A 25,044-nucleotide genomic window follows, 5' to 3' on the forward strand; every position below is an offset into this window, starting at 1 on the left:
GAAAGCGTCTCTTCTCAAGAGACTTCAGCTTTGATTAGAAGATAACAAGGGATGGAAAAGTGAGCACTCCCTACAGCTTTCCAAAGGTTAATCACTCTCATTGTTAAATATTTCTGCTTAATTTATCTTTTGAATTTCCTTCATTTCACTTCCAGTCACTCGTTCTTGTTTTGCCTTCCTCTATGAGATTAAAGAGTACTTTCAGATCTTGCACGTCTAACTTGTACAGGTACACATATGTAATGATCAAGTCTCTTCTCAGTCTTTTTATAATGAGCAAAACATGCTAAATCTTTTAATTTGCTCACTCAAATAATTTGTCCTTGTAATGTAATTGACAGTAAGTACAGATAAATGGAGTTTACCTCATTCTAATCTGGGAATATAACATTTACCCCTTAAAAGTTCACCACTAAACAAGTTTACTTGTTTTATTTCCCCTACACTTCCTATTAACACTAGCTTTGTATTATCCTTACCATCTTCTAATTCTCTTCAATCGTCCAGATTGTTTTGAAAACTTGAACACGAGGGTAACATGGAGTCCCTCTACAGTTCACTATGCCCCTACTTCTACATCCACAGGCTGCACGAGGTGTTTTGTTGCTTCGTAGCACAAGAAATTCATGCTAAGCTGCTTTTCTCTTACAAACCTCCTGGATCTCCACCCACGTAGCATACGTCTTCAGGTATTGCACAGCACTAATTCTTTAATTAAAACACCGTGAGAAGCAGAAGGCAGAAGTAATGGGAGGTGTACCAGGTCAGGTTCAAGGACAACTATGGAAATAAAGTATTTATTTGGTCTGGTGGCTAACCTAACACAAAAACTAAATTGTTTTCTCACTTCAAGAAGGAAATTGGAAAAAAAAAAAACACAAACAAATAAAAATATAATTCTAGGTGGAAAAAAAAAAGTATTAGATCAGAAATTAAACACATTCTGGTCTAAAAAATTTTCCCACTTGCAAAAAAAGTAAATACATTCCACATATATTTGGGCAACATTGTTTTACACCAAAGTTTGAATGGTCTATTTTTAAAATGTTGAAAAAGATTCAAACTTTCCAAGCTTCCCACAGTTTTTGAGTTCTTCTAAACTTTTTTTTTTTAATCACAGTAAACATTTTTGACCAGTTAAACCATGTATGTAAGCATTTTCTAGGTTTGATGCATGATAGGTAATGCAAGGCCGGGACACGAAGTTATTCACAGCTGGCTTAGCAGCACGTGCATAAAAGACTGTGATATGTTTACAGAGCCATATGGTTTTGAATAAGCTGGTACAGCCCCTTTGTACCATATGGTCCCCTTACATATTCACAAACTCAAAATTAGCCAACTCAGACATCAAAATTAAACCAAAAAAAAAATTAAAAGAAAGAGGCTCAAGGGGATGAAAATGAGGTATTAAAAAGAACTGGTGTTGCTTATAGCAAGCTAGCTATAAACATCTGCAAGCACAAACAGCTCGCTCTGCAAAGAGAAAGCAACTGCACAGTTCTAAGAACAAGCCATGAGACTGAGGAAACCAAATGAGCATCTCCCTAGCGCAGGAGATGAAGCATATTACTCAACTACAATTTTGCCTTCTAACAACAATTTTGTACTGTGGCTGTCATGTAAACCATGAAATAGCTCACAAAGTTGTGTAGTTACCATACAGCATTAAATAACGCATCACAGCAAAGGAAGAAGGAGAAACATAAAAGTAGGAGGGAGAAAAGATAATTTTTCAGCTGCGGCTAGTGTAACAGCTGCAGACAGAGACCTCAGCAACTTCTGATGGCTAAAGGAGGCTCCTGAATCAGGAGGCAATATTGCCAGATGTGACAACAGCAATTCTGTTGCTAAATGACTGACAGAAATGGGCAGGAGAGATGACGGATGAGTTTTGCCCAGGAAAATTATTGATAAACGATACATGTCAAAGTCTTGTATCTTTAGCTTTGTCTAAAATGCTCATAAGAGGCCAGCTGTCTCAGAGAGAAGGGGAAGTATGTGTCATTCACAGAGGTGATGACAGAGCTGCTGTCACCACAATGCAAAACCAAAGTCTGATTCCCACTGGAGACGGTGAGAGTTTTGTCACAGAAGGACTGCAACAGGCTTGTCCTTACCCTCCTGCAAATCTCCCCCATCCTAGAAATTGTAGCAGATTAATTTAGGCTGCAGGATGAGGCTATCCTGCAGATCAGAAGATGATAAAACAGACAAAACGACTAGAAGACTGCAAGACAGATAATTTTGTCTGCCTTATAGTCTTCCTGCCTCATACGGTATATATTTTTTTTTATTTCTAATAAAAACTATTTGTTTCTTAATCCTTCTACCCTTTTCTTCTCTAGCCAGCTTCTGTTTCTCTTCTAGATGAACCATGCCTAGCACAGTGGGACTCTTCTCCCTTTGATTCACTAGATGCTAACATAATTATAGCAGTTACTATTTAATAACTAATTTTCTTTAATATATGGTGCCATATACCACCACTTCAAAACAAATAGCAACTTATCCATCTAAAGCTCCACCCAGTTCCCACCACAATTCTCTGGGAAATATTTTTCCCTATTCTACACTTTTACTATGCTCTAAACAGCGCATCTCTTGGCTTGATTCAAAATTAACTTCTAGGTAACATATGGATGGCCATTACACATATACAGTACAACTCTAGGCATTTAATGCAGAAGATTTTACTTTAAATCAATAGATTTTTACAGTACTTTCAATCTCCCTTCTTCCCTTCTCTCTCGTCCCAATTCAGTGGTATCTAAGGAGCAGATACCAGAATAAGTATTTTCTGCTTTTCACTTGGACACCTTCAGCGGGATGAACCATCAAGTTACGGAGTCTGTTGGAAACCCTCTGAACAGGCAGGATACTGGGATATTGCACTGAGATCCCCCTTTTTTCTCCCAGTAGTGCCTCGGGGATCCGTATTGCCCCCGCGTTTCTGGGGCAGCCTTGTGGACACCGCGCCACCTCCTCTGCCCGAGGCCAGCAGCGCCCGGGGAGGTGCGGCAGCGGGACAGACACCACCCGGGAGACACCGTGCATGCTCCTGGGGGGTCTCCCTAGCCCGCCGAGGCTGCAGCCCACCTCAACCGGCGGCGCACCCGCCCCCCAGCGCCTCTGGGGTGGATAAACGACAACTCCCAATAGGCGTTGCGGTCTGTGGACATGCGCACAACCCCTTAACAGTGACGTCAATTAGACTACAATTCCCAGCGACGCACTGCGACGCATGCGCGTTCCTGCCCTTCCGTCTCCCTTCCCCCGCGGCCTGGCTCCCGAGAAGACGACGACGGAGGCGGCAAGATGGCGCTCACCAGGTGAGTCTGGCTGGCCCTATCCGGCCCAGTTTGGGCGACCGTTCTCCTCGACCTGCCTGCGGCTCCCCAGCCTCTGTGCAAGGCTCCGGGCGGCGAGAGGCCGCGCTCGTGAACACGCTGCAGGGCTGCGGCCTATCTTGGGCCGTGCGCCCGCCGGTTGGTGAGGAGGCCCGGCCGCGGCCGAGACCAGGGCCGAGTCGGGGCTTGGGGGGCTGCCCTGCCCCGCTTTGTCCTGCTTTGTCCTATCCTGGCGGTCAGGGGTGCTTGGCATTGCCTCTCCTTCAGGGCTCTGCCTCCCTCGCGTGTTTTCTGCGGGAAGGAGGAGCTCCTGCGGCTCGGCTGGAGGTGATCGGATCCGTGGGGTTTTGTTGGGGTGTCTTTACCGTGAGCGAGGGCGAGAGGTCTTTTGTTACCAGCTGCTGCGGCTCTCGCAGGCCTCAGGAGTGCAGCTGTAGTGGTCTGCCCTGTAGTGTCGGCGTTCCCGGAGGTGGACGCTTCCTTATACGGGTGGTAGGGCCCCGAAGTGTAGACGACCTAAAAAATGGGAAGTAATAAAATTGTATTTCAGCTAATTGGCTGAGCTAGGAGGTGTCAGGCGTTAAGGGGAGAGCTTGTTGACAGACGTTTTCGTGGGCGTTTACCTTGAGAGAAAGGAAGGGGGAGTCGTTGGGACTAAGGATGTGTTTTCTTTTTCTGCTCCGTAGTGGTGGGAAGAATAGAGAGCGGTGTGTGACATTGCTGTTGGAGAATGGGCGTTGTCACACACTCCCGTTCTAGCAGGATATGAATGTGGATTAATTTAGCACCAGATTTTATAGGGATCTTCCAGAATACCAAGAGAGTGCACATTGCTTTTTCCTGTATAATCTCAGAAGTTACTGATATCTGGTTTATGAGCACAGTACTCAAATTTCATAAGTTGTTTCTCAATCTATATGGAGTGATTGTAGAGAAAATAATAATTTAGTAGTAGACTCAAGCATAGTTGAGTGTCGCTGAGTGAAATTATCAGAATTAATCTTTTTATGTCTCTCTCTCTTTTTTTTTTTTTTTTTTTGTGACTGTCTATGGATGTGCAGTTTTTTACCAGCTCCAACCCAGCTGTCTCAAGACCAACTAGAGCTAGAAGAAAGAGCAAGAGCCCAAAGGTCTAGGCAGACTGCCCTAGTTTCATCACGAAGGGAACCTCCCCCATACGGTTACCGGAAAGGATGGATCCCACGGGTGCTAGAGGTAGATATTTAAATTCACACTTTTGTAGTCTGTCTGCTAATGGGGAAAATAAAAGTATCTTTTCTGGAGTTAGAAGTAAACTATGAGCCTCTTGAGTATAGCAATGAATTGTGCAAAGCCTTACCACACGCAGAATTTCCATGCTGACTGTTGGATATTTTTTGTTCTAATTCATGAGATTACTTAAAACATTTGATGATAAACGGGAAGTTATAAGGATTCTTCCCTTCAGAGGTTTTTATATGTTAATGTGGAAATAGGTCTATGGTCCTTTCAGCAGACAGTCTGTGAAGGTGAGGAGCCTCTGAGATAAACATCTGTATTGTTCCTCTGTCGTTATTTGTTAAATACGTGTTCGAGATTATAGCTGGAATAAACGAACGCGTGTATATCGCAGAACAGAATGCTCATGTTTATTCCGTCCTTAGTGTAACAGAAGATAGCTGCTACTGGGAGAGAAAATTGCTAAGAGTTGGAAGGAAACTTAAGAATTTGTCAGATATTCATTGTTTAAGTTTGTTTCTGGCAGAAGAGTTCTGGACAATGTTGTCTGTATTTAGCTGTAATCCTTGCCAGTTTAACATAATTTCAACTGGAAATGTTAAAAGGCAGAAGGAAAAATACAGATGTATAACCCTGATTACAAAATTGTTTTAGTACAGTTTCTCACTGAGCCGTAAAACCATGCCGATTTTGAAATGGTACTTGACAATCACATCCGAGACCCGCTCTGGTGGGTCAGGAGCCAGTGCTCTTGGGATAAGGCATACTGTTGAGGTTTTGATGCAGTATTTCATTTGTGATCCTACATTGTCCTAAATGCCATCCTTTCATGAGCTGATAACAGCGTTGCCTTCCTTTGTATCTAAGCCCCATTTTTGTAAAGATGGATCCAACAGTACCACGGTGCTGCATTTGTGCTAGATAAAGTGACATCTAATAGTAGTTCCGGTGGTTCTCTAAAGTAAACCATTTTTATGTAGGTTCAGCATTTAATAAAGCGTATGATGTTAAAAATCATACCTTCCTTTCAGTTCCCTCCCTACACTGTTGTTTACTACGGTTAATATTTTAGCACTTATTCTTTTTAGGTGTTGGCAAAATAACTTCTTAAGAAGTCAGGTGAAGGTTTTCAAAGAGTTTCCAGTGTCACTGGGCTGAAAAGTGATACGCATCTCAAAAAGACTGTTAAGGACTCCTTTCTCCCTCAAACAAATGTAGGTTCTTGAACAGTGATACATTTTTCCAAAGTATAATCTTTGTCCAGTGATCCTGGAATACCATAGCTGAAAAAACAAAACCTGTTCTTAATAAATCAAGAGTTATGCAAGAAACTTTGAGGAATGACTGACTTTTTTTCTGCCTAATACTTTAACATTGATTCTGTAACTTATTGTTCAATGTGGGACATCCAGTGGAAGATTCAGTGCAGGGAATAGTTACTGCAAGATATCTATGCTCTTCAGTGTTTTCTCTTTCAGTAAGTGCAAGTTCTAGAGTCCATTGCTCTCTTACCAACTGAAGTAATAAAGTTACTGGAGCATTCACACAACACTTCCATTTTGTTAAAATCAATCCACTCTTTCATTTCATTTCCCACCCATGCAAATGTTATACAATGTTTTTGTCTTTCAGTCATTCACTACTTTTTTCTTTTGTGTAGGATTTTGGAGATGGGGGTGCTTTCCCAGAAATTCATGTGGCCCAATATCCATTGGATATGGGCCGAAAGAAGAAAATGTCCAATGCTTTGGCTGTTCAGGTGGATGCAGAAGGAAAAATAAAATACGATGCAATTGCTCGACAGGGACAATCAAAGGACAAGGTAATATTTCTTCAGATGCGTAGACTGGCATGTATACTTGAAAAAGCTGTGCGTACACATTGCGTATACTTAAACTCGTTGGTCTGGCATTAGGCAGAGGAATTGCCTCCTTGAGTACAGTACTGAAAGTCAGACAGATGTGGGCATTTTGACCAGGATCATTACGTGATCTTCTCTATTATGTAGTTAAAAGGTAAGGCAAAAATTATGAGAGTCTCTACACAAAGCTTACCTGATAGGTTAGCAGCTTTCATTAGAGAGCTTTCCAGTGAAGGCAAGAAACTGAAAACCAGCCTGGTCACAGACAGGCTCATTTCAGTGTGTGGAGGGAGGGACCAAAAAGAAGTTCAGCGTCCAGAGTACTACACTTCTTGTCTTACTAATTTAACATTTGAAGCTTCTGGTTGTTTTCAATATTGTTGAGTGCTTCTTTTTTGATTTTATTTTTTTTAATTGTAGCAGAAAGTAGCCAGTGGTTATACTCCAAATTGTTTGTGTTAAGTTCAGTGATGGCAGGATTCTCACAGAGTTTAATGGGAACAGACTTAAATTTCCTGTATACAGTAGCCTTTCTTAAAACAAAGAGATGACACTTTATCTTGAAGTCCTAACCAGTACTGAGGAAACCAGTTGTTTGGGCCTCCTAAGTTCACTTTGAGGAGTATCTGCATCTGCCTTTTCAAGTGTAACCATGAACTACATTAAAACATTAATTCTCTTAAGCAAGTGTTGGAGGCTGAAGAAGTCTGAGGCATGACCAGGTGTTTGACCAGCTGCTTGTTGGAGCAAGCATCTCCTGTAAAGAATAGGGTAGCCCGAAGAAAATCTAAAAAGAGGGCTAACTGCAGAGAGTATTTTAGTTGATAGGTATGAATAGTTGTTTTCAAAATAATTTGACTTCTGCTTTAATTTAGCATGCCTTGAAAAGCTTATGGGTATGTAATATGCCTCATGTCTTCCTGCAAATGAGGAAGGAGAAAAAGCTATCTAAACAGAAAAACAAAAGCTGAACTTTAACGCTCAAGCGAAAAATAGGGTGAGCATTCTAAGAACATCAGGGGAAATCTATCTTTTTTAACTGAGATTTTTTTGTTGCTGTTTTAAATTGATCCTACAGTTGCCAAAGTTGCAGAAAGTTAATGCCAATAGGATTTTATAGTTAACTAATAACTAGTTAACTAAGTGTCAAAAAAGTGTCACATCTTGTATATCCCCATCCTGTGCATCTAAAGGTACTGCAGGACCTTTGAAAAAAATGAGTTCAAATCAGTCAGACTTCATGCTATCACATGGTAGAAAGTAGTCAGACTAAACAGAAACAACAACAGTGGCAGTATTTTTATGGAGGGGACTGTCATTGGGGTTCTGTCAGACTTTATGTAGTGTCTTTAATTATTTGTCCAGAGGAAGATGCTTTTGTGATACTAATTATTTGATACTTCATACTAATGACATCCCAAAGCATAAAAAATAATTTCAAGCAGATAAGTAGACAAGAATTAATAATTGTACCGATTTTGGGGAAGCTGCAGGGCAAATAAGAAGAAAAAAAAATTAAAAAATAGTGTAGTTAAACCCTAATTTTTACATCTTGTTAAATACATCTTTACTACCTGTAGGATCAAATTTAACTTTCTTATAATAGAAATGTTCAGATAGGAATCTAACTATATTTGAAGAAGTAGAAATGATAGTAGGCTTTAGGCAAAAATGACTGATCTTCCTCTATCTTATTTGGTTCAGAGTTAGGAAAATACTTAGAACAGGTGAACTTAAATTTAAGCTGTTAACGTTTATTGTATTAGATTAATGAAGATCTGTACCAGCATTCATAATAGATGCCATATAAAAAGTTAAAGAAGCAGTAATATTCTCATTTTTTGGCCATACTTACCAGGGTGGAAGAGATGAGTGGCTTTTCCAAAACTGAACTCTCTGTAACTGGGATTTCCTAACCCTAAGCTTTGCCTTCTGTATCTGTTTGATTCTGATTACATCCAGCTGGATGTAGATGCTGAGACTAAAGATTAAGTGTTGTGGTTAAAGGCAGGGTAAAACTGAGGGGAAAATTAGATATTTGAAACAATTTCACTACTATTTCTGTCTCCTGCAAAACAAATCAAGCAAGTATTAACAGAGATGTCATAGGGAGCAGTTCTTCAGTGATCTGTGTTGAGTTGAATAATGTGGAAGTATTTTCTGTAAGAGAGAAGTTCTGATAGTACAGTGTCAGTAGGATTACATACAGGAGTTTCATTATCCTGGGAGCTGCTGTCATAATTCAACTATTTCTTCAATATTAATACTTAGAGCTGAGAGAAATAGATACTTAGCAGCCTGCCAGAAATGAGATGGAGGTTCTGATCCTTTCCTGTTCTATGAGTTACTTGTGCAATCTGAGTTAAGAAGCAAATTTTGCTTTTGCTACAGTTTATGGGGTTTTTGAGGTTGAATTTAGTATTCTGCCATCTTGTAGAGGCAGCAGTTCCATCACCTGGGCCCTATATCTAGGTGGCTTGTCAGCAGTTTCTGCTATTGCAGTGCTTCATCTCTCTTGCATCTGTTCCTTTACATGTTTAAAAAAATAGTTGCTTCAGAGAATTTTCCTTAAAAAATGCTGACCTAAATGAGAGAGATTGACAAGCCTCTTGTCTGGGGCTGGCAGAAAGTCTCCTAAACATGAGATGCTGGATAACATTGATAAACCTGGATACGTGACCTTACAGATCTGAGGATGGACTTCCATTTGGTTGTTCAGATGAAGAATTTCCAGCTTGAGCCATGTGGTTAGCTCTTGTGCATACTATAGATTCTTCCAGTACTTTCTCTACTCACATAAGAAAAAGCTAGGCTAAAATAATGCATCAGTAATTGATATATTTTGGTGAGACTGATGCTCTGTCCCCTTATTAGGAAAATAAGGACATATAGTTGCTTCCTGTGTTTTTATTAAGACAGAAGAGAGAGTGAAATCAAGGAATGGAACTATTAGGTGGATGATTTTTCTGTGCAGGAGTTGAGTTTCTTCTTATTGGCCTAAGGCTGCAGCTTAGATGTTGAAGAAGAAAAAAAGAATCACAAATCTTACCTACAGTTTTTTCTCAAGATTGTGAATTCGATTGAAACATTCACAAGAGAGAGTAGTTCTGTTGTTGAAGGAACTCCTATCACAGCAATGGAACAGGTCAAGAGAACGTGAATGTAACTGAAATAATCAGAAGTATTCATTATTCATAATGTATTCACCTTTGTGGTAGAGTTTGGTTTGAGAGCTTGTCGCCAGTTATTTCTCTGGTGTGCATGCCAGGCTTCCAACCAGGTAATTGTAATGACTTCTAAAACGCTTCATATAGAGAAACCACTCTTGGACAAGGAAATAATTCATTCTGCAATGCTTGATGGTAGCTTCTCAGTTTACACGTAGGATTGATGAGCACTGTACAGGGCTGCTTTGGATATATCAAATGAAATATGTTGAGGGGAGGGATTTGTATTACAAATTAAGAAAGTTGTGTCAAGATGCTTGCCTCTGTCAGGTGTCTTGTGAAACTGAATGTGATTGATATCTAAATCCTACCATGAGCTACAGTGTCTTACACAACTCGTTAGGTAAAATTGGTCTCTTTCCTGGCATGCAGGTTTTTTATTGCTGCCTGTTAAGGCTGCCCCAGACGAGGAGGAATCATTTAGCTGTACCAAAAATTAAGCATTTCATTTCTGCCGAGAAGGAGATTCTGCTTTTCAGTAGCAATTAAAATGAAATATCTGAAGCACAGGATGTATGCTTCATTTAAATAATGTAGAAGAAAAATTGTAATGAATGGGCATACTACAATATCAAACAGTCCCAGTCTCTCTGTATCTTAGATTAATAAAATATTTCAATACTACTGTTAAAATAAGGTAAATATCTAGAAAAACAACAGCGCAACATCTTTATCTCCCTGTCTATATGACCTCAAAAATAACTCTGATTAGAACATGCAAGAGTATAAAGTTTTTGATGGAGACAATTTTGATATTTTCAGGCTAGTTTAATCCATATTATGGATTTCTTCCATCTTAATGCAGCTTGCCATTTCATAGAATCATAGAATAGTTTGGGTTGGAAGGGACCCTTAAAGGTCATCTAGTCCAACCCCCCTGCAAGGAGCAGGGACATCTTCAACTGGATCAGGTTGCTCAGAGCCCCGTCCAACCTGGCCTTGGACGTTGAAACAGTGATGGCGCATCCACCACCTCTCTGGGCAACCTGTGCCAGTGCTTCACCACCCACATCATAAAAATGTTCTCCCTTACATCTAGTCTAAATCTACCCTCTTTTAGTTTAAAACCATTATCCCTTGTCCTATTGCAGCAGACCCTGCTAAAAATTTTGTCCCCGTCTTTCTTATAGTCCCCCTTTAATTATTGAAAGGCCACAAAAAGGTTTTCTCGGAGCCTCCTCTTCTGCAGGCTGAACAACCTCAGCTTTCAGCCTTTCTCAGTAGGAGAGGTGCACTGATCATTTTTGTGGGCCTCTTCTGGACCCGCTCCAATTTGCATGCAGTGTTTTAGGTTTAACTAGTTCAGGTAGCTCATTTATACCTCAGTGTACTGTACTTTTTAGAGTACCTCTTCGACTTTTTTTATTTGCTTCTTTGTCTTCTGGGATACTCTGAACTCTTTCAGTATACTTTGTTCTTCATGCAGCAAGACGCTTGGACTTAGAATTAATTACCTTAGAGGAACACTGCTTTTCAGATGTCCTTCATTCAGCATCTGAGAAGCTATGATATTATTGATAATAATTCAAAGGCTTAAAATTTTAGGAGTGAAGGATGAGAAGCAGTAAATGGCTCTGATGTGACAAATTAATGCTGAGGCTGAAGGTCATTTTCGTAGTTGGGCATGCACTTTATAATGAACTTGAAATAATAGTTGTAATGACTTTTAACCCTCTGAACTAAGACTTTCTGATGTCATTTTGTTAGACAAATGTGAAACACTAATGCAATACAATAAAATTTTCCCTGTAGCTCTAATACTATTCTTTTCTTATGGTTAAAATCAAAGCTTAAAGCTAGTGACAGCTAGCTGGGGGTTGTATGAAAATTGAAGTACCCATATGAGGGAAAGTATAAAGAACAGATACCTCAAGCATTTATTTTTTCAAGAATGTAGCAAACATAATAACATGCAAAAAATCTAGATGTTTAAACAGGCTTCTATCAAATTCTTAAGTAATCCTTGAGAACGTAAGTACAAATGTGGGTTTTTCTTTCAGTCTTGGGGACCCTGAAAAAGGAAGAGAGTAGGAAAAGGAAGCAGGAAACTGGTATCTAATCCCAGCTCTGAGAGTTATTTACATAATTGTATTTAATCAAATTGCTTCTTTTCTTTGATTATTCCATTTGTAAAATGGGGTCTAGAGTATATTCTTATTATACAGGAGTCATTGAAGAATATGTGACTGTAACACATTTAGAGTTGTGTACAAGCTTTAATTAGTACTTAAAGTATAATCTAGGCCTGAAACATTTCATTTGAAATACATGCATTTATTCCTATTTGCCAGCGCTAATAAAGTATAATGTCTTTCAGGTTATTTACAGCAAATACACAGATCTTGTGCCAAAAGAGGTAATGAATGCGGATGATCCTGAACTGCAAAGACCAGACGAGGAGGCAATTAGAGAGGTATTGTATGCATCTATGTGCCTAGTTAACAGAGATGTATTACCTGTCTTGCATATGTGATAAGATGCATTCTGTGGTGCTTTTGTCTTCAGATAACAGAGAAGACAAGAGCAGCCTTGGAGAAATCAGTCTCCCAAAAAGTTGCAGCAGCCATGCCAGTTCGAGCAGCAGACAAACTAGCTCCTGCACAGTACATTCGGTATGTAGTGCTGGTGCGTGTGTAAGATGTTGTAATATACAAAATTGATTAAAAGTAGTATATTCCTTGAATTTCTGAGAACAGACATTTCTCTTGAATTCTGTTCTTCTGGAAGTAATATGAAACCGGCTTATGTATTTTGAGTTAACCCACTAATGATAACCTCATTTGAAGTATGTTGAAATATGTCTTAATATGTCATGAGTTGTGGCATATTGTGGAGGGATTAGCAACAAAATGAAGATTTGTTATGGAGCACTATGAATGATGCTGCCCTGGAAACAGTGTCTTTACTGGGAGTTTCAATCCAAGACAAGGCATGTAACAAGGTTCTTCCCTTATATGCAATGAGCAACTGGAAAGAATTAGAATCACTAGGAGGCAGATACTTGTTTATGATTATTTTCTGCTGCAAACACAGCAAAATTCCATGGCAGGGTTAGACTTGGCCTAAGGGTGAAGTCTGAAAAAAAGTATATGAAGAGATTCTTAATAACCAGTAAGTAGTCACCAGGGATTCACAGGTACAGGTAAAGAGTATCGTGACATACTCTGTGATTAGTTTGTTTTTTTCTGCTTTGGAATTGAGGTTGAAACAGGAGAATATAGTCCCGGAAAGATAAGTCTGTCTGGTGTAGCTGATTGTCTGCGCTCAGTCCAGTACCTTCTGCGCAGTTACCCGCTCCTGGCATTCACAGTGGAAAAGTCTTACATTGATGTGGATAAAATGAAAATGCAGCTAGAGCATTGAACTGAGCAAAAATGGAGGTGGGAAAGGCGTATCTAGCTGTGTGCAGAGAATTGAGTGCTTTGATTGTTTTATTCAGGTACACACCATCCCAGCAAGGTGTTGCCTTCAACTCTGGCGCAAAACAGAGAGTTATTCGCATGGTGGAAATGCAGAAGGACCCTATGGAACCTCCAAGATTCAAGTAATTATTCAAAATTTCCTCATGGCAAATAGAAGATTCTGTAGTGTATTTCCATATACAACACGCTGATTGTATTTTTCTTAATTATTCAGAATTAACAAGAAGATCCCGCGTGGACCGCCTTCTCCTCCGGCACCTGTAATGCACTCTCCTAGTAGAAAGGTATGAAATGCAATAGCTATTCTCAGTTTTGAATTCTAGATAGGTTCACAAATTCTACTTTTGATCTAGTTCATTTCTGTGCACTTTCTCTTTATTGTTTTTTTTTAATGTGATGTTAAGTGATTAAGTTGGTGCCTGGTGTAGTTTTTTGGGGGCAGTTCTGAAAGTAGTTGTCTTCCTATGTACGTTGTCAGAGGTTGAGTAGATTTCTCATATATTTTATGCAGGACTGCATTGCTGGAGTTGTCCGTAGCATAGATGAGTTGACTGAGGCTTTAGCCTTGGTACACTGATGCTGCTTTTAGACAATACTATTAAGCTAATCCTTAATAACACTAACTTGTGTATTAAGGCTTAGCTTCCTTCTGAGAGATGAGTGTGGTGGCAGTGGTTCATCAGTTTCCTACAACTTGAATTGCCATTGAATGTGCAAATGTTAACAAGCTGGCTGTGAGTTTTGGTCTGTGTGGTGGAGGTTTAAGAGGATGGCTGAAAAGCTGTCATGACTTTATTCAGTGTTGGCAAAGGTACAGTACAGAAATGAGCGTTTTATTGCTGCTAAGAAGGGTTGGTTTTTTTGCAGTAGTGTTCTGAATTTTGTAGTCTAACTTTATTTCCATAGTTTCTTAACTGCCTTTGAGAAAAAAAAAAAAAACAGTATTTCCTTGTGCTATAAATCTAAAGATGACTTTGCTTTCTCTCTTAAATCAGATGACTGTGAAAGAGCAGCAAGAGTGGAAAATTCCTCCATGCATTTCAAACTGGAAAAATGCAAAGGTAATTAAGTAGTCATAAATTCACCTTTCCAATGTTGCACCCTGCTGGGAGACTTCTGTGAATTGTTTCAGCTTGAATAATTCTGGTTTTAAACCTCTAGAGTTAAGCAAACTGGCTGCTTTCAGCATGGAGAACACACGATTGTACAGCTCAGTTTTTCTGTCTTTGGCATCTCTGGGTCGTCAAATTGACAGGAATGTAGAACTGAGAGAGCATGTATTATTTCACGGCAGAGGTTATGCATTTTGAGAGGAAAACTGGAGTTAAAATCTCCATAATAATGCAGTATGGGGAGTCTGAAACCAAAGTCTCCGGAGCCCAGAAAGTAAAGCCATCTAAACTGAAAAAGGGAAGGGTAATTCATAGAGAACCACATGTGTTTCTTTATAATACTGTGGCCCAAATTTCTGGGAAGTTCTCCTTGTTGCATCTTTTCATTAATTAATTTCCATCACTGGTTAGCTTAGCTATTTTTATTTCTTGTTTGAGTAGGTATGTCCTGTCCCTTTGATTTTTATCAGCTGGTAAGTTTATGTTCAGAGAGAAGGGAGAATAGGTCTCAAACTTTCCATGCTGTTGTTGTGAGGCAGCCTCTTCAAATGGAGGAAGGAAAAGCTGTGTGTTTGGATGTTATTTTTTTTTCTACACAAACACAGCTGTATAACTGGGACTGACACTAATTAGTAGATCGAATTTTAGGTTACAGATGCTAAAACCAAAGCAAAAATTTTGTAGAGCTCTCTAAAAAATCTTAAAATATAATCTATAAATACTTTTGGGTTTCAGCTTTTGAAGGCAAAATTGGCATTTAGTGTCTCTTGCTTTTGCTGGCAGCCTTCCCCCTTCCTCATTTTGAATTGGCTAACTTCATAACAGGTATAAAAACAATTCAGGGAAAAAAAAATTTAAGCACAAATGGTAAAACAGCTTAGAGAATGGGAAAGCTATTATCTGTAGTTCTCAACACAAAGCAAAGAGTGGACCTTATTGATCAAAAACGGTCATTTGTACTGAGATGCAGCTTGAGGGGAAATTGTGATTCAGATTTGGGGGCAGTGTGGAATTGGAGGAGATCTTATGGTATGAATTTGAAATGTATAAAGGAGGCTTATTGAGGCATATTAATGATGGGCTGTAAGACTTGTGTGTGGTTTTGTTTTCTTACACAATAAATGTAATAATGTTTGTTATTACAAATAATGTTAGTTTCTGTGATTAACTGCCTCTGTTTCCATTGTAGGGTTACACCATTCCATTAGACAAGCGTTTGGCTGCAGATGGCAGAGGATTGCAGACTGTTCATATTAATGAAAATTTTGCCAAGCTTGCTGAGGCTCTCTATATAGCTGACAGAAAGGTCGGGTGGTTGTTTAAACTGTTTCGTTCTGTGTAGTTTTGCCTTCTTTGAATGTTTATTTCCTTGGGAAAATCAACTGTGAATAGACTGTAGCTTTTTGATTTCTCTTGCTTTCTGGCTAACACAAGACCTAAGGTCTTATCCCAAATATCTTTGAATCAGTGGCTCAGTGTGGGTTAAATTGTTGGAAGTCATGGGTCTTGTTTCTCAGCTCTAACTGCTGCGGCTGTCTGATTTTGTTCATCTCTGTGGCTGATTTCTGCCCTGTTTACTGTGTAACTCCATGACAAGAGATCTGCTTGCATTCTAGGTGCTAGCTTTTTGTCATTTTAACTGTCTTCTGTGTGCAGGCTCGTGAGGCTGTAGAGATGCGTGCCCAGGTGGAGAGGAAGATGGCTCAGAAAGAAAAGGAGAAACATGAGGAAAAACTCCGAGAAATGGCTCAGAAAGCCAGGGAGAGAAGAGCAGGGATCAAAACTCATGTTGAAAAAGGTACGTTAATTTGTTATTAAGATGCTATGGGGATTTTTCTATCACTTCCTGAAGTGTAGGTTTGGAGAAATAACCTGATAATACCTAAATATCAACTGTAATTTCTAAGCATGACATCTGTTCTTCATGTCTTTACTTGATCAGCCATAAATTTGGTTAATTAACTGGCTAGTTTGATGGGATCTGAATTTGAACCTCACAGCAGTATGTTAGTGTATACAGGTTTAGGACATTGTTGAGAATTTGAGTTGTTAATGGGTCAGTATAAGTAATGGCTTTCATGGACTGTTCTAATCTAATTATTTTTTTTAGAAAAGGCTTGTTGCAGATGAAGAGCAACTTTGTTTACAAGAATTAAACCATCTTTAAGTTTTCAAAGATGGTAAATGCCATATTCTGTCTCTTGCATTGTTATAACTGGTCTTGCAAAACTGTAGTTTTGTTGGCCAGTAGGCCCAAAAACTGCTAACTTAACTAAATCATAACCATTGTGATGATCTTTGAAATCACATTTCAAAGATCAAGATGCTGAACTCACAGAGTAGTTAGGATCTCTCATTATTACTGAAAAGTGGAGGATATGGTCATATAATACCAAAGTTGGGATGGACTAACCTCTTCCCAACAGTCTGGGGATTGGCCGGCTGGAGAGCTGCTCTGTTGAAAAGAACCTCAGAGTCCTAGTGAACAATAGACTAAATGTAAGCCAGCAGTGTGCCCTGGCAGCAGTAATGCTAAGGGTACGCTAAGCTGCTTCTGAAGGAGTGTAATTGGTAGGTCAAGGGAAGTAATTTCCCTGGTGAGCTGTTAGACTGCATCTGGAATACTGGGTGCAGTCATGGGCCCCCAAGTACAAGACAGACATTGATAAACGGGGGTGAGTTGAGTGGCAGGCCATCAAAATGGTCAGGGGGCTAGAGCATGTGCCCAGTGAGGAGATGCAAAAAGAATGAAGCTTGTCCTGCCAGAAGATGATAGGCTTTGGGGGACCTAATGGAAACTTTCCTGTACCTACCGTTAGGGCTCTTCACTAAGCTGTACAGTGGAAGAATGAGATGGTGGTTAAAAGCTGAAGCAGGAGGTTGCAACTTACGTGCAAGAAGAAGAATTTTCACCATGAGGACAACAAGCAGTGGAACAAGTTGCCCAGGGAGGCTGGCAATCTCTGTCCTTAGAGGTTTTTTCCCAGCTGAGCTGGCAAAGCCTGAGCAACTTGGTTTGAATTCAGCATTAGATCCTGCTTTCCACAGGAGGTGGAATTGAATTAGAAGACTCCTTTCCAACCTGAGTGATTCTGTGATACTGAGTCACAGAACACTGTTCAAGTCACTTAGATGCCTGTATGTTTGATATTTTTACACTTAAGAGATAAAAGTATGACACGATGATCTGCAGGTGTTTTAGGATATTAATTCCTAGATGGACCAGTATTCTGAGCTCTTGAAAGTTGAGAAGACATAGTTGATGGATGTGTCTCTTTTAACTCTCTTGTTAAGAACAGTTAATTGCTTGTGGCATAAGAAAGCTGTGGCTTTCCATGTGTTCAGTTTGCTTAAAGTGTAACCTAAGGGTCACTTCTCTTCCATAAAAGAATACTGAATACTGTGCCAGTGTCTGTGACGTAGTTAGTTCAAACGTCAAATACTTGTCTGAAATGAGCAATCTTGCCTTTGTTCAGAGGATGGCGAAGCTAGAGAAAGAGATGAAATCAGGCATGACCGGCGCAAAGAGAGACAGCATGACAGAAATCTTTCCAGGGCAGCCCCTGACAAAAGGTGAGTCACAGAAGGAAGCTACTTTATTCGTGTACTCGCACTGGCTTCCCTACTAGGGAAACGGTTACGCCGGCCTTTCTCCTTTTGTTTGATGGAGTGCTTGAATTTTACCTTGGGTAGATATTAACTGATTCACATCGGAAACTGGTACTCACCATTCATTCATTGTATAAAATGTTACTACTGTGTTAAGGGTACACTCTTCTAAATTTTTCCAGATGAATGGAGGAATGGGGGGGTTATTAGTTTGGGGTGAGTTTTTCTTTAGCAGAACTTTAGTACATTCAAGTTTAATTACCGTGTTGACAGCAAAGGTTGAAAAAGTTGATCCCGTAACTTCAGTGAGGACCAGAATATCATTAGCAGCTTTGTTTCTTGAAGCAGTTCATTTGAAGTAAAGCTTAGATTTATGAGTGTAGGCTGAAGTATCTTGTTTGCGCAAGCCAGTGAGATTTCTGAGCACAAATGGTTTCTGGAGGCTTACATTCTCTAATAGCTTAAAATTAGGTTGCTCGGCCTTCCTAGAATATAATTACACTGGTTCTTGCAAAAAATAAATATGACATTTTAGACCAAGTCAGCTTGATGTAAATTGCAGATACTGGAAAGCAAGTTTAAATGTCATGCCCAGCTGAACATAACTTTCCCAAATGTTTCCTTTACCAGGAGACAAATTTTAAATGTTACCTAGTTGGAAGGGCAGCAGTCAAAGTCAGGCTCCCTGAAGCAAATTGTTAGCAACTAATACAGGACCAGGTTGCAGTTGAGCATGTCATCAACTATGGTTTATAAATTTTTTTAATTCAGGTCAAAGCTGCAGAGAAATGAGAACAGAGATATCAGTGAAGTTATTGCCCTAGGGGTACCCAACCCCAGGCCATCCAATGAAGTCCAATACGACCAGAGGCTGTTCAACCAGAGCAAGGTAAAAATACCTTTTCAGAGCTGTAGCTTTCTATGAGAACGTGCACCCTTCTTCAGCGGGTGTGGCTGGAATACTAAAGGGATCCTGTTCTCATAGATGGTGCAGATGCGTTCTGAAAGAAATCTCTAGCTAGGAAATTATGCATCTCCTTTATCCATAGCCGATGCAACAAAAATGGAATATTCTGAATGCATAACTGGATTAAAGTGGTTTTGTTGTGGTTTTTCTCACTGGGAAGTGGGGAGAAAGAAGCTATTTTGCCTTCAAGCTGCGGTGACCTAATTTTCTTCCTTTGTACAAATGTACTGACTGAAAAGGGAAACCTGCTCTGAGAGAGAAGCAAGTAAATACTTTCAGTTCCCGTTATTTCTTATGTTAAAAAATCCTTCTGAAGATATAAATAGTTAACAGCAACATTTATTTTCCCTTAACTTTATATTATTCAGAGATGAAAAAGTAGATTAAACTTCAGAAAGTCCCTGAATAGACCTGCAGTTTGTCAATCATTCTTTTTCACGTCTCCAGTGAAAGACTTGCAGGCAGAAGGGAAAGCTGATGAAATCAAAAGTGAACAAGCAGGCACTTCGACTTCCACAGTTTACATAAGCCTCTGTGTGATTTGGATCAATCAGCTTAAATCATGTTTTCCAGAAATTCTGAATAATACACATTTCTGTATGGCTGTAACTCAGCTATTACAGAATATTTCATATTCTGAAATATGAATGGCCTGTAATCCTTCCTGTTGTTTTATGAAGAGTAGAAGTGGACGTAACCAAGGCTTGTAATGATTGTCTGGTGTTCTCTGGACTTAATACCAGACCCAAAACTACTCCTATTCTAATGAAGTGCTTGAACTCATTTGAAATCAGTACTAAATCACACAATGCCATCTTTATAGGCACCATCAGTATATCCTGATGTTAAAATAAATTAGCTGAAGTTTTGCAGACTCGTTTGTATTATACTGCTGTTCTTCACAGGGTATGGACAGTGGCTTTGCTGGAGGAGAGGATGAAATTTATAATGTTTATGACCAGCCTTGGAGAAGTGGCAAGGATATGGCCCAAAACATCTACAGGCCAAGTAAAAATCTGGATAAGGACATGTATGGTGATGATCTAGAGGCTCGAATAAAGACCAATAGGTAAGAAAATGAAGTTAAGAAATATTCTTAATTAATACTTTGAAGTTACAGTCAACTGAGTATCACCTTTTCTCCTGCAGGTTTGTTCCTGACAAAGAGTTTTCTAACTCTGATCGCAATACCAGAGGGAGGGGCAGAGATGGACCAGTTCAATTTGAAGAGGATCCATTTGGTTTGGACAAGTTTCTGGAAGAAGCTAAGCAACATGGTGGTTCTAAACGGCCATCGGATAGCAGCCGCCCTAAAGAACACGAGCACGAGACGAAAAAGAGGAGGAAGGACTGAATGCCTCTGCTCCTTGAGTAGTAGAGAAATGGACTACAAGCTTGGACTTCATGCAAAAGGCAGTTTTAATACCAGACGTGTATAGGGAGATGGCATTGTAATGCAGGAGTTTGTAACTTGTGTTGTGTGGATATATATACACACACTAATTCTTTTACATAGGACAGCTACCCCAGAGAGTGGAGGAATGGAGACCACTTAGAAACATTTCACAAGGGAATTATTCTTTAGCAAGTGCTCTGATTTTGCTAATTCCCTGTTGCCCAGAATCTCAGGGTAAGAATGTAGCCCCTTCCTACAGCTTTAGTTTTTGTAGGTAATTCAAGCTTTTGTTTCACCTGTTAAGCTTTCCTGCTGTACATAATTATTGTCTTATGCTGTAATAGACACTAGGGCATTTATGATCCAGTGTTTCTTTAGTGCGGCTATACAGTTTATTTGAACAAGGAGGGGAAAGAGCTGGATTCTGTTTTAAAACAAATATTCAGAGTTTCTCAGCCATCTTTATTTTAGTTTCTTTACATTTAGTGAAATAAAGCCTCCTTCCACCGCTCACTCAGTTAGATTCTTTCTTTGACTGCGTCTTCTACGGGTCTGCTGTTTGAGAGTGAGCTGAAAACAAAAGAAATTATACAAATTAGTGCAAAGACCAGAAATGAAAAATATCAAACCTTCTTGCTTAAAACATTCATATGGAAAGCAGAAGCTGGGTGTATAACTGGTTCAGTTTCATGAGCCATAACCACAAATATTAAGTTCTTGATGGGAATCTTGATGGGAAAATTGAATATATAATTTGCACGGCAATTGCTAGTTGTATCAGCAAAATGCATTGTAAAAGCTTGTGCTTTCAAGTGGAACTAACAGAAGTTAACTGTCTAAACCTAGCTAGAACAAAGTGTGAAAAGTGCTCATGTATTTTGCTTCTAGAGAAGCTTGCATTTTTGAAGAAATGAAGAAAGATAACTACTGCCTACCTTCTGCTCTTTATTTCACTATGAAGAAGCCCCTTAGCTTTTGCACCTCTTGTTAATACTCCTCAAAGCAGAGATAAGTGAATGTGGTATCTTACAGCTCCAAGAATAAAAAGCAGCAAAATAGTTTCAAAGAAATTGATGCTAAATGCTCATCTACGCTATTCCTAGTACTTACTTTGATAACTGCATACAGATAGCATCGTAGTTATTTTCAGTCCAGTTTATGAGGAATCAGCTTATTGCCTGGCTTGTCACAGTTTAAGACTAAAGTAATCAAACCACTCCTTAATTTCTGCTTCCATTTTTGCACTACAGTTGTATATCACAGGCCAGCGCTTCCTAGGAATATGTACTGAAGTAACAACAACCAGTGAAGACTTCTAATAGTATGAACCACGTCAAGCAAAATACCTTATCACAATCAATATACTGCATCCCTGAAGCCTCTTGCCAATTAGTTTTACTATTACCATCTCCTAGCGTTGAAAGTCTCAAAACAAGAAACTACTTCTCAGGACACTGAAGAATTCTTACTGATTAGTCAAAGACATAAATTGATCATGTCTCTAACACCAGCCTGCTTATTGATGATGTTTCTAACACCAGCCTGCTTGTTCCCATGGTTTCACTCTGTGCTACTCGGTCTGAGTAGCTAGGTCGGCTGAAGCACGTGCAAGTCTACAAGAAAATCCCTTTAGCAATCTGTGTGTATTTAGCAAACATCCTAGAGGTATGTTTCTAATGCTTTTGACGTGAGACCTGTAAATTTATTAACGGCTTTGGGCAACTATTGACTCAATATCCTTTTCTCCTTCTATCTGTCAACACAACTGTTCACTAAGTGTTTGGAAAGCAGTGGGATGGCCATTTATTTGCTCTGTTTATTTGCTGCAGTGGAGCTACGTGACACAGGTGTCTGGCTCTGAGCAGTGAATGACAGACACCTTTGTATGGGTACTAGACCAAAGGTTTTTAACTGATGGTGTGCAGTCTCTTAATATGATACATGAATGCACTGAGAGTGCCAAATAGCATCGTATTTTTTTTCCTTTACTAACATTTAAACTGCAGCAAATTTTAAATTTGAGACAGCAAATAAAAAAGCTACAAAGTTATCTTGAACACATGAAAGCAGAGAGCTGCTTCTTCCTGTAAGAAATGATAACTGAAGAAAAAGAGTTTTCACTAATGTTTATAGCTTAGCTTTACATTCTTAGTCATCTTCCCCCTGCCACCCAGCATCCAAATTAGATATTGGAATCCACCTTGAGAAGCCTGTATTACAAATAGTAACTAGTTACATGGCAGTTCCTGAACAGTTTTACTGCATTCCTATTCCTTTAGCTTAGCACAGCAAGAGGTTTTAATCTCTGGTATGTGATCTCTGTGGTATCTATGGATATAGGATCTCAGACCCTAACAAGCTGAGTTGAGGGAATAAACAAAAGTGTTCATGAATTAAAAAACACTAACAGTACACCAAGTGGCAAAATGCTTAATCACACTTGGAGAGAGCACGGCAATATTTTGATGTTACTGCGTACAACCAAAGGCAGAATTAAAGAGCTCAACTCATTACATTACTTCATTAAAGGAATTAGCACATTACCTTGGCACCTTCAAGTATGTGGGAGTCCTTCTGAAACACATTGTGAACATCTTGCAGAGTGGAGAATTTAATCCAGCAGTAACGTCTGTGAAAGCCTGTATCTTTGTCCTAGTTACCAGTTAAAAAAAAACAAACAAAAAACAATTACTGTAGAAAATATTCACATAGGCTGTTAAAAACTTTCTATGGATATTTATTTTAAGGACTTGGAAATGATCAGAGAAATCTGTACACTTGGTGTCTCAGAAGCCTTTTTCACACTTTAAGACATTTACTGTCATTGACAGCATGCGGGGGCCTAGCAGAGGCTGTTCTGCATCCCCTTCTCTCAATTTGAGTCCAGCAATCACAAAAAAAAAAAAAAATTAAGATTTTAAGTTATAGTTGAAGACTGGAATAATGCATAGCTGGTTGTGTCAAACTGCAGTAGTTATCTACTATTAAGCCAGTCACAACAGAACTGACATTTAAATGGCTGCCTGATTTGAAAATAAGCCTGCCCCAGTACTTGAAAAGCATTCAGCAAGATAAAGCAGCTTCTTAAAATACTAAGAAAACAGGCTGCAATTCAAGATGACAAGCACTAACTGCATTGAAAAGAAAATAAAGTTATTTTTAAGAATAGTTTACCAGTCAGAAATAACAGTTGTCAGTAAAGAAGAGATACTGCAGAAGAGCCAGGTCTACCAACGTGCCTTTTATCCCAAGCTTTACATCACAGTTCACAACAGCTCTGCCACTACATTCACTGACATCAGACATGGCTGGCAGCACTTCCAAACACTGGTGAAGCCTTTACCCATAAAGTATTGTAGCCACACTGCCCAGTTTCCATATCCCAGTGAGGTCTCAACTAGGGTGTCTTACACTGCTGGTGGATTTCTGTAACTGGCAGTTTTAAACGTTAATGAATGCTCCTAAAGTAATCACTGAATCAAAACACACACACGTGCATCAGTTCAGCTTTAATCTGTGATAGAGGCAGGTTTACAGTAAACTGCCAGCCTCTGCAAGGAAGCAACAAATTCTGTTCCAGGCCTGAGGAACAGAGTATGGCAGGCAGACACATAAGCTTCAGTGTCCAGACTGTTTCAAATTATCTCCATTTCCAATCTAGTCTTCCACTGATAGTGAACCTATCAATTTACTAATTGAAGTTCACTACACACTGAGCTCGATTCAACAGCCGAACATGACACAGAGAAGTGCAGGCAGAAGAACCTCTGCTCCTTCAGCAAGGACCTGCACTTTATCCATAACAGAGTGGAAAAGTAGCACTTTTTTTGACTGTTCATCTCTTAAGAAACTGCACTAGATACTACTATACCTGACCTACATGCTCAGAAGATAAATAATCTAAATGGCAGAGCCATGAACAGCTGACACCTTGGGAGCATCCTGAAGAGGCTGCAGTTTTTGCACTAGCCTCTGCCTCTGGATGGGCTATGAACCCACAGCAGGGAAAGGCTGTAGATTCCTACCCACACCGTTAGGTTTTTTAGGCCAGCGAGACCAGGCACATAAACACTTTATAAGAAGGAAGACAATACCACAATAGAGCAGCTCAAAACACTTTTAGGTTAATCATTAAAAAATGGCAGTGTCAACAGGATCTGAAGGATGTGCTTCCTAAAGCTCTTTCAAGGCCAGTGGAAACCACTAAGCTTCAATGAGGCCTACAGCTCACACACAAATGATGGCACCTGCTGGGAGAAGGAACTAAACGTGGCAGGCACCGAAAAATCTATGTAGAGTGCAAGAAGAGGCTTCCAGAAAGCAGCTCCGAGCGAGGGCGGGCGCTGGCTTCGGGGGAGGGCCCCAGCACCAGGGCCAACCCTGCCGGGGCTCGGCGAGCACCAGCCGCCCGCTCTTCCCCCCGTCCCCGGGAGGGCACGAAGAGCGGCCTGGAGGACGAACGGGTACTCACAAATGGCAGCTGGCACCTCTGCACTAGCCCGAACTGAGAGAAATACTCCTTCAGCTCCTCTGCAGGGGAAATGCACACCTGGTTACACGGGCCCAGCACCCCCGCGCAGCCACAACCGCCCCGGCCCGGCCGCCCTGGCGTGTGCTGGCACACGCGGCGGGGTCGCCGCCGCCGCCTCCTCCCGCACCGCCCGTCCCACGGCGCCCCCAGCACCGGTGCAGTATAAGGAAGGCGGCACGGACTCACTGCTCGACACCGTCCAAGGAACCTCTGCTACGAAGATGTCGAAGAGCCGCCTGGAGCGCCGCCCCACCGTCCGCACCGCACTGGTCGCCGCCATCTTGGGAGTTGCGGGGGAGGGGGGAGACGGCTGGCCCCGCCCCGGCAGTGCGCAGCGGCCCCCGCCCTCCG

At 40.3% G+C, this 25,044-nt stretch overlaps 2 protein-coding genes across 2 annotated transcripts; one reads left to right on the forward strand and one right to left on the reverse strand.

Moving 5' to 3' along the window:
* The first annotated feature begins 3,241 nt into the window (after window positions 1-3,241).
* On the forward strand, window positions 3,242-20,675 carry SNW1 (SNW domain containing 1). Its single transcript, XM_086749376.1, has 14 exons — window positions 3,242-3,332; window positions 4,412-4,565; window positions 6,229-6,390; window positions 11,974-12,069; window positions 12,162-12,268; window positions 13,096-13,200; window positions 13,293-13,362; window positions 14,074-14,139; window positions 15,380-15,496; window positions 15,847-15,988; window positions 17,667-17,763; window positions 18,571-18,688; window positions 19,672-19,835; window positions 19,916-20,675. The coding sequence occupies exons 1-14, from the start codon at window positions 3,319-3,321 to the stop codon at window positions 20,118-20,120; spliced, it is 1,617 nt and encodes a 538-aa protein (XP_086605502.1). The 5' UTR covers window positions 3,242-3,318; the 3' UTR covers window positions 20,121-20,675.
* Window positions 20,604-25,032, reverse strand: SLIRP (SRA stem-loop interacting RNA binding protein). The gene is made up of 4 exons (XM_086749378.1): window positions 24,880-25,032; window positions 24,634-24,692; window positions 22,707-22,814; window positions 20,604-20,732 (listed from the first exon to the last, which is right to left on the reverse strand). Exons 1-4 carry the CDS (start codon window positions 24,971-24,973, stop codon window positions 20,673-20,675), a joined length of 321 nt encoding a protein of 106 aa, XP_086605504.1. The 5' UTR covers window positions 24,974-25,032; the 3' UTR covers window positions 20,604-20,672.
* Window positions 25,033-25,044: the final 12 nt, after the last annotated feature.

This window comes from Chlamydotis macqueenii, chromosome 5 (genome assembly GCF_036417535.1).
Source record: "Chlamydotis macqueenii isolate bChlMac1 chromosome 5, bChlMac1.mat, whole genome shotgun sequence".
Taxonomy (NCBI): Eukaryota; Metazoa; Chordata; class Aves; order Otidiformes; family Otididae; genus Chlamydotis; species Chlamydotis macqueenii.

Excerpts from the sequence above, each read along its gene's own strand:
- SLIRP (XM_086749378.1), bottom strand. The coding sequence starts at position 24,973 with ATGGCGGCGACCAGTGCGGTGCGGACGGTGGGGCGGCGCTCCAGGCGG. Across the intron at positions 22,815-24,633 it reads AGAGGTGCCAGCTGCCATTT|GACAAAGATACAGGCTTTCA; the intron begins GTGAGTACCCGT and ends ACTGGTAACTAG. Across the intron at positions 20,733-22,706 it reads ACATACTTGAAGGTGCCAAG|CTCACTCTCAAACAGCAGAC; the intron begins GTAATGTGCTAA and ends TTTTGTTTTCAG.
- SNW1 (XM_086749376.1), top strand. Across the intron at positions 17,764-18,570 it reads AGGGCAGCCCCTGACAAAAG|GTCAAAGCTGCAGAGAAATG; the intron begins GTGAGTCACAGA and ends TTTTTAATTCAG. Across the intron at positions 18,689-19,671 it reads GGCTGTTCAACCAGAGCAAG|GGTATGGACAGTGGCTTTGC; the intron begins GTAAAAATACCT and ends TGTTCTTCACAG.